At 23.8% G+C, this 15,437-nt stretch overlaps 4 protein-coding genes across 7 annotated transcripts; 2 read left to right on the plus strand and 2 right to left on the minus strand.

Annotated features, from left to right (window-relative positions):
- Positions 1-685: 685 nt before the first annotated feature.
- Positions 686-4,480, minus strand: LOC102678164 (transcriptional repressor protein YY1-like). Of its 2 annotated transcripts, none has more exons than XM_006615553.2 (3): positions 3,841-4,480; positions 1,943-2,537; positions 686-1,839 (listed from the first exon to the last, which is right to left on the minus strand). In XM_006615553.2, exons 1-3 carry the CDS (start codon positions 4,325-4,327, stop codon positions 1,725-1,727), a joined length of 1,197 nt encoding a protein of 398 aa, XP_006615616.1. In that variant the 5' UTR covers positions 4,328-4,480; the 3' UTR covers positions 686-1,724. The 2 variants fall into 2 exon arrangements, with proteins under 2 accessions (XP_006615616.1, XP_006615617.1); XM_006615554.2 differs by having other exon boundaries at positions 1,943-2,498; positions 3,841-4,478.
- A 128-nt stretch (positions 4,481-4,608) lies between these two features.
- LOC102677927 (gamma-secretase subunit pen-2) lies at positions 4,609-5,634 on the plus strand. The gene is made up of 3 exons (XM_006615552.2): positions 4,609-4,963; positions 5,035-5,139; positions 5,410-5,634. Exons 1-3 carry the CDS (start codon positions 4,903-4,905, stop codon positions 5,547-5,549), a joined length of 306 nt encoding a protein of 101 aa, XP_006615615.1. The 5' UTR covers positions 4,609-4,902; the 3' UTR covers positions 5,550-5,634.
- Positions 5,635-5,673: 39 nt separating this feature from the next.
- Positions 5,674-9,446, minus strand: LOC102677796 (glucose-6-phosphate exchanger SLC37A2). 3 transcript variants are annotated; one of them, XM_031510473.1, is made up of 9 exons: positions 8,347-9,446; positions 8,189-8,267; positions 7,971-8,106; positions 7,537-7,893; positions 7,092-7,136; positions 6,705-6,906; positions 6,476-6,624; positions 6,046-6,348; positions 5,674-5,954 (listed from the first exon to the last, which is right to left on the minus strand). In XM_031510473.1, the coding sequence occupies exons 1-9, from the start codon at positions 8,621-8,623 to the stop codon at positions 5,892-5,894; spliced, it is 1,611 nt and encodes a 536-aa protein (XP_031366333.1). In that variant the 5' UTR covers positions 8,624-9,446; the 3' UTR covers positions 5,674-5,891. The 3 variants fall into 3 exon arrangements, with proteins under 3 accessions (XP_031366333.1, XP_031366335.1, XP_031366334.1); XM_031510475.1 differs by having other exon boundaries at positions 8,176-8,267; XM_031510474.1 differs by lacking the exon at positions 7,092-7,136.
- Positions 6,638-15,222, plus strand: LOC102677485 (RNA polymerase II-associated protein 1). The gene is made up of 9 exons (XM_006615549.2): positions 6,638-6,654; positions 10,605-11,084; positions 11,169-11,781; positions 11,872-12,376; positions 12,452-12,621; positions 12,714-12,873; positions 12,964-13,243; positions 13,336-13,439; positions 13,528-15,222. The coding sequence occupies exons 2-9, from the start codon at positions 10,635-10,637 to the stop codon at positions 14,861-14,863; spliced, it is 3,618 nt and encodes a 1,205-aa protein (XP_006615612.1). The 5' UTR covers positions 6,638-6,654; positions 10,605-10,634; the 3' UTR covers positions 14,864-15,222.
- Positions 15,223-15,437: the final 215 nt, after the last annotated feature.

A 15,437-nucleotide genomic window follows, 5' to 3' on the forward strand; every position in this document is an offset into this window, starting at 1 on the left:
TTCTCTCTTTATATATATGTAAACATTGTAACTTTATAAAATTATCGCAGTATAAAAAATTTTGCATGTGTAATAATAAAAATAAAAATTAGAAAACTATATATCCTTATTTTTAAATACACTGGTATAAATTTTAACTTAAAAAAGTTAATTTGTAATACTAGTTTGGTAATACTCAAATACAAAAAGCTTGCTTTTATGTACCTCAAACTATATTTAGTATTACTTCCAGCAGGAAGCAATAATTATTACAGTATGCAAAAAATTATGTTGAATGTTCATAATATAAAAATGAATAAAAAATACTTATTGATAAAGTATAATGGATTAAATTTAAAAAAAAAATTTCTATTTTTGTCCAACATATAAAAAATTCTACAAATATTTCTTAAATTTCTTTTCATATACATTCATATGAAAATATAGGCCAAATTACATATCATATATATACTCTATTATTAAAATTTATAATAATTTTTATGAGAAAAGTATAAATATATATACATTGAAATATACACGAAATAAAAACCAAGATTATTATAGATGATTAATATATAATATTTGTTAAAATATTTTAGAAAATTAATTTTTAAGAAATACTTATAGAGAAATTTTCTTTTTTTTAATAAAGCTTTTTTTTAATGGATATAGCTATGAAAAATAAGGTGAATAGCTGCAAACAAAATTTGATGAAAGAATATACTTTATACGACTTAAATAAATTATCCAAATTTTTTTTATAAATAATTCTAGAAATAATATATAGATTGAATTATTTTAACGTTGTAGCTGCATGTATAAAATTGTGATATGCGAATATTAATGAATAACGATGTAATGGGATGCACGCAATCGCCATTTAATACAGTAAATATTATAAATCTATCTATAAACTATTGCTTCCTACTTCGAAATGACACGAACTTCTTAACAACTTTGTTAACGTCATTGCAACGATGTACATGTATACATCACAATGTATTCGTGAATATCACGGATAAAATATATTATGTCAACGTACGTCTTTCAAAATGACTGGTGCTTTTTCTAAATGCCGCAATATTAAACACGCATCCATTTGATTTTACAACATTTCAATGTCTATTGAAATAGACAATACTTAAAAACATCTCAATAATTTTACAGGAATAAATGTATCATATTTTGTGGACATCAAGGTATAATACACAGTAGACGCATTTATGTTTCCTTTTTCCAATGACTATTAACAGTTACCATTATATGATGTAAAAAGTATATTAAAGTAGTACAATTGAATCCGACGGAAAAGACGTATTTTGTAGTTTATTCTCATCAGAATTTCTCCAAAATATACTGTATACAATATTTTACTTTACGTATAAATATATACAGTTGTATTACGAGTGCGCACTAAGTATCATTTAGTGTGTCTCAAACATGAGATTGAGCAGTGCGCCATATTCTACTTTATATGTCTCAGAAGATACTACCTTCTTTAGTGTAATTTTATTTTATTTTTTATAGATAGGTAGTATAGTGCTTGTGATATCCATTTACTTTGCGTCTAAGCACAGAGGTATAAATTGATTAATTAATTTCTTCTCTTAAGATAACTAACAGCTTAGTAATGTCCTGCCCGCATCACTTATATCATGAAAATATTTACACTGTTTAGGTTACTAATTAATGATTACGATATTTCATAATAAGTTTATAGGATATGAGATCATTGTTTAGGGGGGCTAATCAGCATAAACAATGAACTGTTGATTATCCACATCTGCAACTTCAACTTGTACAAATTGAGGTTGTTGAAGTTGAATTTGTTGTACTTGTCTTCCAATAGCATTACGTGACCTATAAAAATCAAATAATTCATATTACTAAATAATAATTATTTGTTAATTAGTTTTCATTTAAAAAATACATTTAAAAAAAAAAACAGGAATTAAATACTTACTTAGCCTTTGCATGTGTTAATATATGTGATTTTAAATTTGTTGATTGTGCAAATTTTTTGCTGCATCCATCAAATGGGCAAACATAAGGTCTGTCTCCTGTATGAATTCTAACATGTGTACGAAGATTAAAATCCAGACTAAACCTTTTACCACATCCTTCAAATGTACACTGGAAAGGTTTTTCTCCTGTATGAACTAATTGATGCCTTTTCAACTTAGAACTTTCAACAAAAGCTTTCCCACATTCTGCACATACATGCACTCTTGGCCCATGAGTATGTAAATGTTTACGCATTGCACTATTATCTCTGAACATTTTTGTGCATCCTTTATGTGGACAGGCTATAGTACGTTCAACACCATCTAGAACAGGTGGTTTGCGTACTTTCAATTTATGGCCCGGCCTAGCAAATTCTGCCAGTTGTTTGGGATCCGAAAGGTCAAGACCTGGCATTCCATCAGAAATGGAGCTTCCAGAATGATTGAATTTGGCATTGGATTTACCAGTCATGTATTCTGTGTAGTCTGGATCAGGCTCTGGATTTGAGCCTTCATCTGGAACATCCACCAGGTGAGGAGCTAATAGGACACTCCCTTTAACAACAACAAACAAGCAGTCCCAAACAAAAGCTACTGTATTTATTTTTTATTATTAAAATCACGTATTTTTATCTACATATAATAACAGAATAAATTTTTACAATGAATAAACTTTTTATAACTATTTAACTAAAAAAAATAAATATTTATATATATAAATTGAATAGCAAAAACTTTTTTTAGTATTTTTTTTGTATTTTTATATAAAAAAAGTATTTCTTTAAAAATTCATATTTATATATATATTCTTTAAAAAATTATTATATATTAAAATAATTTATAAAGAATTTATATAGAATAATTATGAATAAATAAATAATTATGAATAAATTATGAATAAAATATACTATATTTAATATAAAAGAATATATACGAATTTGATAACAAAAAAATTAATATGAAAAATATTTATTCCATTAATATTTTGTTTCAATATATAAAATATAAATTCAATAGATATACATTATTTTTTTTCTTATACATAGATATAAAAATAATATATAAACTTGTATTTAAGAAAAAAATCTCATAATTTTATTTCTTTTTATATCACATTCATTTTAAAATATATTTAATGAATTAATTTGATTATTGATTTAAATAATACAAATGTACGATTATGTATTATTTGTCAACTTATTTTATTTTTTTAATATCTTTTTATTTTTTTTTATGATTTATTTGTTGATAGAATTTTTTAAAATGAAAATTAAAATTTTAATCTTCTAAATTAATTTAATAATTGCAAATATTTAAAGAGAAACAAGTATTACATCGAATGATGTAAGAAATTAAAGTGTTTCATATTTGAAAGAATCTATCTTTTTTTAAATAATTTTAATACAAAAAACAAATTATTTTTTTTTCTAAATATACAGAAACAAATATAATAAAGAAAATTAAATATCAAATAATGCGTACTTAAAAAAAATAAAGATAATACAAGCATAGATCTTTGTCTATTCTGTTGTAAGTATATCTCCGCCATTATCATTCAACAAGACAGATCCACGTAAAAGAAGCCATTTTCAAAATATGGCTGCCCCCTGGTAGCATAATGGCGTTCCCTCGATCAAAACAAACAACGCAAACTGTCAACGAATTCATCAATAATAAAAAATTAGAGGACTCTATTAATTTCTTTGAGAAACGCATTTGGAAACTACAGTATTGATTCGACATCACCGGAAGTACGTATGAACAGTGTGCATGAAGAACTCGTTACAAAAAGTTTTCTAATTACCTCATTGTGTTTTATTTAAACTATCAAAAGGTTAGAAATAAATGTAAAACTTACCGTCGTCAGTACCCGATGCCCACATCGTCACAGAAAATTCACCTTCGAGCGTCTTGATTTGCACTTGCTTCTGCTCCCACTTTCTAGCCTTCGTTTCTGAGCCCATTTCCCCAAAAATCGTATGATCAGACGATTTAAATTTCGACGAACCACCTTTTCTGGCCTTCTTAGGACCCTTCCTCGATGGACCAGGGCTTGACTCGACATAAATATCGTTCTCTGGAACTGGGATTTGATCATATACGCTTAGTGGATCACTACCGACGATTTCCTCTTGCGTCTGTAGTATGATTTCTTCGCGTCCTGGCTCTGGAAGAGTTTGAAGAGCTATCATCGGTTGCCCATCTTCTCCTTCGATTGTAGTTTCCACAGTCTCACAGGGTATTTCTACTGGTATTGTTTCTATTTCAACCTCTTGGATATCTGGTTGAATCTCCACTTCGGTTATTATGTCCGAGGACGCCATATTAATCTCCGCTGACGCCATGTTACTAATCAAAATGGCTGGCCACGGTTACTCGCGCGACAAGCGGAGCAGCAAGTTAACTGATCACGTGATGTGCTCCCACCATCATGATTAGTGATATGGTGCTCATTCAAAATTTCATCCACTTGTTTAAGTCAGATCTTTATTTAAAATTATTATTTTAATTTTTCTTATAAAATATAAAGTTCATGTACAATTAAGTGCACACAATATTCATTATAATGTTTCATATTATAATATATATTTTTGAAATGATTTCTTATATTTGATAAATTTCCTATGAGAACAACTAAAATATGCTTTTTTTCTTTTTTTTATTATATGATTGCTCCATCTATTGAGAAAATAAAATAATACTTTTATTTAAAAGAAAATCTTAAATTTTGGTTAGACATGTAATACGTGTGGTTTTTGCATTATTCTTTCACATATCTCCTTGTTTTTATTAGTATCTTTAATAGTTTTTTAAAACTCTGTAAATATATATTCTTAAGATATTTAAAGTAATATCAAGTGTATATTTATATATCTGATGTAACAAAGATATAGGTTATAATTTTGAGATTATTAATACAATGGATTTATCAAAAATTCCAAATGATAAAAAATTATATCTTTGCAAATGGTATTTTAGAGGTAAATTATGCATATTTAATTGCTTTATTCTTCATTTATAAATATATATAAATATTTCTTTATTTTTGAAGCTGGATTTGTTTTTCTACCATTTCTTTGGGCTGTGAATGCTATTTGGTTTGCAAAAGAAGCTTTCGTCGAACCACATTATGAGGAACAAAAACAAATTAAAAGATGTAAGTTATAAGTAACTTAATACAAGTTATTTTAATATATCTGAATTTTGTAATTCTTTTTATGTAATGAAAATTTTCTATTATATTATAAGACATAATATTATATTAGTTAATTGGTTAATTAATTAATGTTATTGATTTTATTTTTATCAAATCTTATATTTTAATTTAATTTAGTTTTTTATTATATTAAAAATTTTTATTTAAATAAATATATACATATATATATATATATTTATTATATATATTGATATTTTTATTAACTTTCAGATGTAATATTTTCTGCAATTGGAGCAGCTATATGGTCAGCTGCTCTTTTAGCATGGATTATTACATTTCAAACACAAAGAGCAGCATGGGGTGAATTTGCAGATTCTATTAGTTACATAATTCCAACTGGCATTCCTTGATGTTAAAATATATCTATCTTTGTATATTAAGTGATTATTATAATATAAATTTTTATTGTACAAATTAAAATAAAATAAGACTGTTCTTTTGTCTTGGTATTTAATTAAATAATAATTGTCTTTCAGATGTAAAAAATATATTATTTATTTAGATATACTGATTTTAAATAAGATTAAAATTTGATAAAACATTCAAATTTTAATTAAATATAATTGAACATAAAATGTAACATTTTATACAATTTACATCATTTATAAAATGATTTAAGTTACAAATAAATATTTAAGAACTTATTTATTTGTACATATATACTCATTGTTTTTTATTTAATAAGAATAAAATTAAATAGTTCTTCGTCGTCGTCTATATATTTGTACATCTCGATAAACTAATCTTGACAAAAGCTAAAAATTAAGCAAAACATTAAAATTAAAAATATTAATTATTTCTTAAGTATTTCTTAAATAAATTTCTTAAATTCTTAAATAAACTTACCAATAATGCCAACATGTCTGCAACCATAAGCATATAAAATACATTATGCCAACCAGTCCAACGTGCTACTACTCCTGCTAGTAATGGACCTACCGCAGCTCCAATACTTCCTGTGCCATCAATAATTGCAGTAACTGTAGCTAAAGCTTTAGAATTGTTTCCTAAACTAGGATGAGTTCCTAATTCAGCAGATACTGCAGTTGTTATTAAGGCATATGGTCCATTTACTAATAGACCTGCTATTAGTAATAATATAATGTTGAATGTCCATCCAGTGCTTCCAATGTAGTCATATATGAATAACTATACAAGTTATAAAAAAATTTTATAGAAGTAAATTATTAATTTAATGATATTTAAAACTTAAGTTACTAAAAATTATAAATATTTAAATTGTTATATATAAATTTTCAATATAAATTAAACATACAATAGGAACTGCAAATCCAAGCATGACTGCACATGTTAGAGCACTTGTACCACTATAATCAGATAAAATACCAGCTGCTATTGCACCCACAATACCACCAACATCAAAAAAAGTAGATAGATCTGCACTTAATGTTGTGCCATATGTAGCTAAAAATAAAAAAAAAATAATTATGAAAAATTTCAACATAAAATATACAATTTATAATTAAAATTTAAAAAATACTTACTTGAGGCTGCAATATATAATGGTAACCAATACAGGAATGTATAGCTAACAAGTTTTGCGAAAAATAAAGAAAGAGAATATTCTATTACTCCAGGTATCATCATTGCTTTTGCAAATCCAATTGCATTTCCTCTATGAAATTCTTGTACATGTCTATGCCTTTGTAATATTGGACTAGTTTCAGATCGTGCAGCTTCCATATTCTTAGAAAATAAACTTTTTATAAATTTATAGAAATATTGGAAAAATATATACATATACACATGCAAATTCAAAAAAATTTTGAATATTAAAATGTTAGTAAACATTGAAACACAATATAATTTTATGTTAATATAATAATATATAAAATAATTAATTACATAAAAAGAACAAAGCATGCACTTACATCAATATCAACCTGTTCGCGGTAGGCACAGCGATAAGTGAGACGCTAAGTATAATAAAGTAAATAGCTTTAATGAGCATACAATGCGCAAAAAAGAAAAATAAATATAAAAATTTAATAAAAATATTTTTGCAACTAATTAGAATATTATTTAATATTATAAAATTAAAGAATTATCATTTAAAAATAGAAAGAAATTAGTATTAAACATCCAAAATTATTAAGATAAAACAAAATTAATATAAGTAAAGAAATATGCTAAATTTTTCTTTGCATATCATATTAATATAATGATATTATAATATATTATATTAATATATATGAAATATTTAAGAAAGATGTTATGTCTACATTCCAATGCTATAAATAATAATAAAAACAACTAATGTGCACAACATGCTGAAAATTAAATAAAAACATCACTAAAAATATATTTCTAACTTACACTATATGATTGATCATAATCCTCTGCACCACTATCCTCATCTGAACTATGAACAGTATCAAATTTTCTATATTTAGTTGGAACAGGTGGTATACATCCTATATCTATAGGATTTGGTGCAAGAAATAAAAATATTATAAATCCTGCAAGACCCATTGTTATTCCAGGTACCATAAAACTTAAACCCCAATCAGATTCCACAAATTCAGCAGCTATTAAACTGCCTAAAATATTTCCTAATGATGTATGAGAATTCCATATTCCAAAAATTAATCCTCTTTTTCCTTTTCCAAACCAATTTCCTACAACTGTAACTACACCTGGCCAACCTGATGTTTGAAAAACACCACCTATTGCCTAATTGTAATAATATATGTTAATTTTATTCAAAAAAAGTAATGAATAAAAAATTTTTTTTATATACATATACTTACTTGAATAAGAACAAAATACCATAAATTATGAATATTATATGGCCTAGCAATACCAAAGAGATAACAAGAAATACCAGATGCAAGCATGCCAAATGTAAGAAAATATCGTAGATTTACTCTTTCTGCTATAAAACCACTGTATATATAAATGCAAAATTATTATCAATATAATTTTTATAATCTCTGATTTCATAAATAAGCTCACTTCAATATGTCACCTGAGGAACATGGCTGCAGCATATGCAAACAGAAATGCTGAATCTAATATGCCAAGCAATGCTGGAGCATCAGCAGTGTCTAATTAAAATAAATAATATATAATAAATTTTATTTAAATTTTGAATTATTAAAATTATTAAAATAATATTATTCTTACCAAATGGAGCCCAATCACACCATGTATCTCGATTACTACTATTAATTAAAAAATTTGGAGGAGGTGATAAAGTACTGCAATTAAAACTCAACACATTTTTTACAATAGACATAGGTTTTCGTGTCATATGGTAACATGTATATGCTAAATATGTGAGTAACAAAATACCACCTTGATGCCATGTCATTCGATTGACTCGATGATGAGGACAACATTTGGATATCATATATTCTATAATTTGTAAACCCCATGGTTGGTCTCTTAATGGACCAGTCATATTTTTTAAAATATACTTTCTCCAATTATTGACTAACTTATTATAGATATTAAAAATATCTTGAGATTTATTATATGATTATTTTGTACTTTGTAATTTTTAATTTTAATTTTTATCACCAAATTAATTTTTATTTATATTGTTTAAAATCTTACAGAAGATATCTGTAAGCTATATGTTAATACTATTATAAAAAGACAATACTGTGCACATTTAGCTGTATATTAATACTTGCTACAATGAAAGATAATACTGTGCACGTTTTCTTCAAAGTTTTTAATATTAATCACTTACATAAAATTTTATTTAATAAAAATGATATATATTTATTTCAATAAATATAATGTAATAATATAATCTTCATAACATTCTTTAAATTTTAAATGATTTTTTTTTTATATTATAATAATTATAAATATAATTCACTATATAATACATCAATATTTATATTTTATTTTTTTTTTCAATATTTTTAATGTTATATTCTTTCTTATATTTTCTCTTTTCATTAATATTTTTATCATATTCAAAATTTCTTTCAATGATAGAATAATTATTTTATGGGAAGCACAAGTTAATGATAAATTCTATAAAGAAACTGGCTATGACTCATAACCTTTAACAAAGAAAACGTATCAGATGTAATAACATTATATAAATGTTTGAAAAAAATTATAATTTGTGTATATTATAATTCACTATTATTACATTCTTATTGATTTTTAAACAACACTACGAAAAATACAACTTTAAATTAAATGGAATGTTTACTATCAATAACGACAAATGATAACTATGTAACGTGTACATATGGTAAACTTAAAATATTACGTACACATGCACACACGCATACATGCATTTACTATCTTTATTGTGCATGTAGCAGACTATTCAAGGTTATTTAAATTCTAATAATTTTTACAATTTTTTATTATTTTATTATTTTATAAATTATATTGTTATTTTGCAATTATAATTTTAAATAAATTTTAAATATAATTTCTTTAATATATCTTTTCATAAATATTACTATGCATTATATGAATATCATTCATAGATTTCTCAATTATTATAAATTTTAGATACTTTATTATGAAAGTAGACAGACATACAAGTTCAATTATTTATGAATTAAAATTTATGCTTGTATTTTTTACTATATGATAAAAATAATATCAAATTATGATTTTTTTATAAAAACTGATTTATAATATTATTACTAATATTAAAATATTATTAATAATAAATTAATTAATATAATAATATAATATATTAATTTATTAATTTATTATATACATATAAATTAAATTTATTTATACACATTATTAATAAATGTAATTATAAATATTGTGATAAGTATAAAAAATTCTTGCAGTAGATAATAGATAAGATATCGATGATTTGAAAAGAAGACAATAAATTAAAATTTAATTAAATATCAAAATATAAAGCAAATATTGATAAAAAAAAATAAATGGTAGGAAAAGAACTAAGATTAGTTAAAAATTAGGGAATCAACGGCATTAAAATATCATAAATAAATAAAACAAAAGAAAAGATAAAAATATTGGGAAAAAAGATAGATAAAACCATCAATGCCATCTCTTGAGTGTTAAAAACATTTCAAAAGCAAAGTTAAATCTATGTATGTACAATCTATTTTTCTTCCATTATTTGTTTTTTTCTATGATTGCTTTTGACACGAGACCAGATATAGCAACGATGCAATAACAATGCAATTTTATTGTATATTGATAAATATTCATGATCATATCCAAATAACAAGTAAAAATTTTTACTTAAAATATATTAATTTTAAATATTATCATAATATTTGAAAAAAATAAAGTAAATTGATATATAAAGTTATACAAAATAATAAATAAAAAAATTAATAAAACTATCAATTGTGGAAATATAATCATAAAGATAAGAAATAAAAATAAATATAAAATAATATTTAATAATAAGAATTAAAATTTTGGAATTTAAAAATAAGTTTTAAATTATAATGGATGGAAATTCAGTTCTAAAGCGACCTAAACCAACTGATAGTGAAGAAGAATTATTTCGTATGCAAGAAGAATTTTTAAGAAACAAACAACAACCATCAGCTAAAGTAATTAATTTAAAGGAATCCACAAAATCTTTAAATACTACTTTTACTGCAATTCCTTATAAGCACAAGAGTTTTAATAAAGTCAAATCAAAATTTTCTGAATTAAAAAAATTAAAAACAGAAGATAGAATATGTACTTCGCAAGGAAGTGGTAATATTATAAATCCTTTAATTAAAGAAACTGAAAAAAACAAATTACAGGATTCTGTCCAAAATATAACATCTTCAAAAATAATAATAGGAAATATTGTGGAAAAAAAATATGATACATATAAATTTGATAAAAAAAAATTCTTTTGTTATAACACAGGTTTTCCTGAAGTTTTTGTTTCTACAGATATGGTATATATAAATATATTTTTTAAAAATAAATAATATTATAATATTTCAATATATTGATTCCAATTTATTTATTTATCTTTTTAGAAGAATGATAAAAGTCAAAGTTTATTTTGGCAACAAATTTCTCCTAAAAGTAATGCTTCAAATAATATAAAAGAATTCCAAAGTTCTGATTTTTTATGCATTAGTGATAAAAGTGTTATTATAGAAGGATCATGGGCAAATGAAATACATAAAGAAAATTTAGAACGATTAAATCAGATGAGTCAAGAAGATATATTAAAAGAAAAAAATAAACTTGAAATAACTCTGAAACCAGAATTAATACAATTTTTAAGAGATAAAAGAATTAAAAAACAAAAAATAAATAAGATTCGAGAAAATAATGAAATATCAAATAATGAAGTTCAAGATCAAAGTGTGAAATCTACATTTATAAAAAAAACAATTGTAGAAAAAATTTCTAATAAACATGATGATTCAATAAAAAATAATGATAATATTATACAAATAGATGATCTTAAACAAAATATACCAAAATCTTCTAAAAAATTAATGGAACAAGCTAAAGAAAAAGGTTGGATACATATGGATTCTCTTGAATATGAAAAATTAAAATGGATGGAAGATATACCTGCAGAAAAAACAAATGAATCTGCTTCAGATGAACCATACAATGCTCGTTTTGACTTTAATGGTAAGTTTTCAAATATCAATCTATTTAAAAAAAAAAAATAAAAAATGCATTTCAATATTTTTAAAATATTTTTGTAATATTTTTTAATAGGTGTATTATTAGCTTATAAAGATGACAATATATCTATGCAAAAAGGTTTACATCATCATGGAGAAGAACCTGAACGTCCTGGTTATTCTTTACAAGAATTATTGCAACTTACTCGATCATCAACACAACAACAACGTTGTACAGCTCTTATAACTTTAGCAAATATTATAGAAAAAAGTCGTAAGGGTTGGTATGATAAAGTATTACAACCTCCACCCTTGATTGCATTAAGTCAAAGAAATCTTTTATTATTATTAAGATTTTCTTTGGATGATACATCAGTAGCTGTGATTACAGCAACTTTACAAGCACTTAGAGCTTTTTTATATAGTGAAGAGGATGAAATTTGTTTAGATAGATTATATGGTTTTAAAAATTATAAAGAACCTATTTTAACAACATCAAAAACTGATGTTGATGATATAAATAATTTAAAAGATCATGAACTAGTGCAATTGGATGCAATTGCTGGTTTATTAAGAACTGATATACTTTTAAGAATTCGGTATTTTCAATTATTTTATTTCTGAATAAATACTATGAAAAATTTATTAAAAAAACTAATTGAAATTATTTGTAGCTATATTTTGAATGAAGTGCGGCCATCACCAGTTGCTATAACTTGTGCATTGGAAATTTTAATTAGACTTGTACGACATTCGCCTATTACTACTATAAAAATTGCAAATACTTCACATTTATTGGAGATTATAATTGAACATTTTATACCGTTATCTACAAATGCATTAGGTTTTTATATATGTTTTATATAAATATTCGTATAAATATTCTCATATTTAGAGATAATACTAATCAAAATTTATATATTTTTATATTTATAGCAATAACAGATACTATAAATAACGTTTATGGAGTACCAGTAGTTGCTGCAGTTAGATTTTGTCGTGTTTTACTTTGTTATGGAGAGAAATCTGTTGCACAAAAATTAAATAATCTTAAAATTGTACAACGTATTATTTCGTACATCACTTGTGATGCAAGGTAATATTATATATTATTTATTTTAATTTAATTAATATCAATAGGAATTTTTTTATATATAAATATTATATAAAAAAAATTTTTTAATAGAAAAATAAGTTTTAATCTCAGCATTGAAAGTTTACGATTGTGGAGGACTTTATTGCTGTATGAAGAGGCAACAGATAGTTTAAGTGGGGCACAATTAATTCTTATATCCCAATTACAACTTTTGTTAAGTAATCACGATATTCAAAACATTTCTGAATTATTTTGTGAATATGCAGCAGCTTTAATTGCTGTTGCAAGTTGTTTAGTATCTCTAAAAGCAAATATATCAGTTTTATTATTTAAATGGAGTATACAACTTCTATCTTTAGATAATATCACGGTATGTTTAATTAAAATATAATATAAAATATGAGTATATATGCATTATAAAGTATTATTACTATTATATTACATAATTATATTATATTATAGTGGGGTAATACAAAATTGATTGCAGAAACATTATTGGCAATAAAAGATAGTACTGTAATTAAAAAATTAAACATATCTCGATCAAAAGTATTTTCCAATCTCAGGTAAGTAGAAATTAAGAATTTAAGATTGTTATATTAAATTTTTTACTACAATTTTCAATGTTCTAATTTTTATATTTTTATTTTTTAGTTCTACTTCAAATTTGTTAAGTAATTGTTCTTTAGCTATTGAACGCAATCCTTCTGCTTTACCTCATTTAAATGTGTTAACATATGATGGCCAATTACAACCTATTGTATCTCAACAATCTTGTATGCCTTTTCTTGCTACAGTTTTAAATATATTTATTGATCATTCTTTCATAGAAGAAATCCAGGCAATACTCAATCTTCCACAACTTTATAAGTATTTAAAAAAATTAGAAACAACAGATTGGTGTTTAGAAAGATCATGGTATACAAGATCAGAATTTTCTTTTTTGGTTGCTATAGTAAATGCAACTCTCTTTGTTGAAGATAAATTGGATGATAAGATGATGCATACTATTTGGAAAATTGCTATTAAACTTGTATCATCTTTACCTGCTGATTATTCATCTGATGTACAAAATATGCTTAGGATTTCATTAGCAAAAGAAAAATTAAATATAAAAATAATAACGAATGAATTAAAAAAATTAAATTTAAATTCAAATATAGAAGATATCAAATTAAATTTAAATCAAGATGTTTCTAGTTTATACGAACAGTATATAACATTAAATGGTAAATGGGATCAAGCAGCAATGCCTAAAGATTGGTTTTATTTACCTATTGTACATATCTATACAAAATATAGAAATAATAATATATGTAATGATAATGACAAAACTGTTGTCTTAACCGTATTGAGTTTAGAATTAATATTACCGGATTTAGTTGAAAAATTGTCGCAAACTTTGAGATTTAGTAGATTAATATTGATATACTTGTGCGATACGTTATATTTGAATAATGATGTTTCTATTTTACTTACTAAAGTCATTACAATTTTAGTAAAAGATAACTACAAAAAATTTAATTTTACAATAGATCTGCCAGGACTTAATTCTTTTACAGATTTGTTTACTGCTATGTGTGAACATTTTTGTTCAACTTCCTATGGTGATTATGGTTTTTCAATGGCATTATTGATACCAATTTCACAAAGACATGATGTTCATTATAGAAAACTGTTATGGTCGGAACACGTAGGTTTACTTCGATATATTAGATTACCATTAGAACAATTAATTATTCCATTAAAAGAATATTTATATCCTTTTGAGGAAGATACATCTTTAATAGAAAGTTACATAACAGCACTTGTTAGGGGAATTGTGAATCAAAATTGGTGTCCTATTCCATATACAATTGCATTACATCATTCTGCTATGTATTTAAAAAAATCAAATAAATTAGCAGTACGAATGAGAACTCGGCTAGAAAAGATATCTAACAAAGTTCTAGCTGCTCTCTTATTAAATTATCAATTACCTATATTTTAAAATTTATGTGTAATTATAAACTTTATTAAGAGTTTATTTATTTATAATTAAACTATTAAACTATTATAATTAAATTGAATTGTACCAATAAATTTTTATATGTTCAATATAAAAATTTTATATGTTCAATATATTTTAGGATTAAAATATTTCATATATTATTGAAGAATTAAATAATTTATTTCAATTGATTGTAATAATACAGATACCAGTATTATTATAGATAAATAATTATGTCAATGAAGAATAGGAACAATTTGTGTTTGTAAAGCATAGAGGCACTGCTTGGTCATTTCGCTGATTACTGAGATTTTTAATAAATTAAGAAAGCATTGTAATAAAAATTGATTTATAAAGAATTTATGATGTGTGATATATATTTGTGTATGCATTTGCTCATACATATATAATTATACAAGAAAATATATATATATTTACTTTATTTGTTATATTATTATTTATCAATAATAAATTTTTATAAATTATGAATTTTATTTTATTTAAAAATTTTATTTATTTATTTCTTTATTATAAATATTTGAATTTATAATATATGTATAATATTCACATATGT

This window comes from Apis dorsata, unplaced genomic scaffold, assembly GCF_000469605.1.
Source record: "Apis dorsata unplaced genomic scaffold, Apis dorsata 1.3 scaffold_227, whole genome shotgun sequence".
In the NCBI taxonomy this organism is placed as follows: Eukaryota; Metazoa; Arthropoda; class Insecta; order Hymenoptera; family Apidae; genus Apis; species Apis dorsata.

Coding starts and splice junctions, on each gene's coding strand:
- LOC102678164 (XM_006615553.2), bottom strand. CDS start 4,327: ATGGCGTCAGCGGAGATTAATATGGCGTCCTCGGACATAATAACCGAA. Junction 2,538..3,840: donor GGCATCGGGTACTGACGACG/GTAAGTTTTACA, acceptor TTGTTGTTAAAG/GGAGTGTCCTATTAGCTCCT. Junction 1,840..1,942: donor TTAACACATGCAAAGGCTAA/GTAAGTATTTAA, acceptor TGATTTTTATAG/GTCACGTAATGCTATTGGAA.
- LOC102677927 (XM_006615552.2), top strand. CDS start 4,903: ATGGATTTATCAAAAATTCCAAATGATAAAAAATTATATCTTTGCAAA. Junction 4,964..5,034: donor TTGCAAATGGTATTTTAGAG/GTAAATTATGCA, acceptor TTATTTTTGAAG/CTGGATTTGTTTTTCTACCA. Junction 5,140..5,409: donor ACAAAAACAAATTAAAAGAT/GTAAGTTATAAG, acceptor ATTAACTTTCAG/ATGTAATATTTTCTGCAATT.
- LOC102677485 (XM_006615549.2), top strand. CDS start 10,635: ATGGATGGAAATTCAGTTCTAAAGCGACCTAAACCAACTGATAGTGAA. Junction 12,874..12,963: donor TACATCACTTGTGATGCAAG/GTAATATTATAT, acceptor ATTTTTTAATAG/AAAAATAAGTTTTAATCTCA. Junction 13,244..13,335: donor TATCTTTAGATAATATCACG/GTATGTTTAATT, acceptor ATTATATTATAG/TGGGGTAATACAAAATTGAT.
- LOC102677796 (XM_031510473.1), bottom strand. CDS start 8,623: ATGACTGGTCCATTAAGAGACCAACCATGGGGTTTACAAATTATAGAA. Junction 8,107..8,188: donor GCTGCAGCCATGTTCCTCAG/GTGACATATTGA, acceptor TTATATATACAG/TGGTTTTATAGCAGAAAGAG. Junction 5,955..6,045: donor CAGACATGTTGGCATTATTG/GTAAGTTTATTT, acceptor CTTAATTTTTAG/CTTTTGTCAAGATTAGTTTA.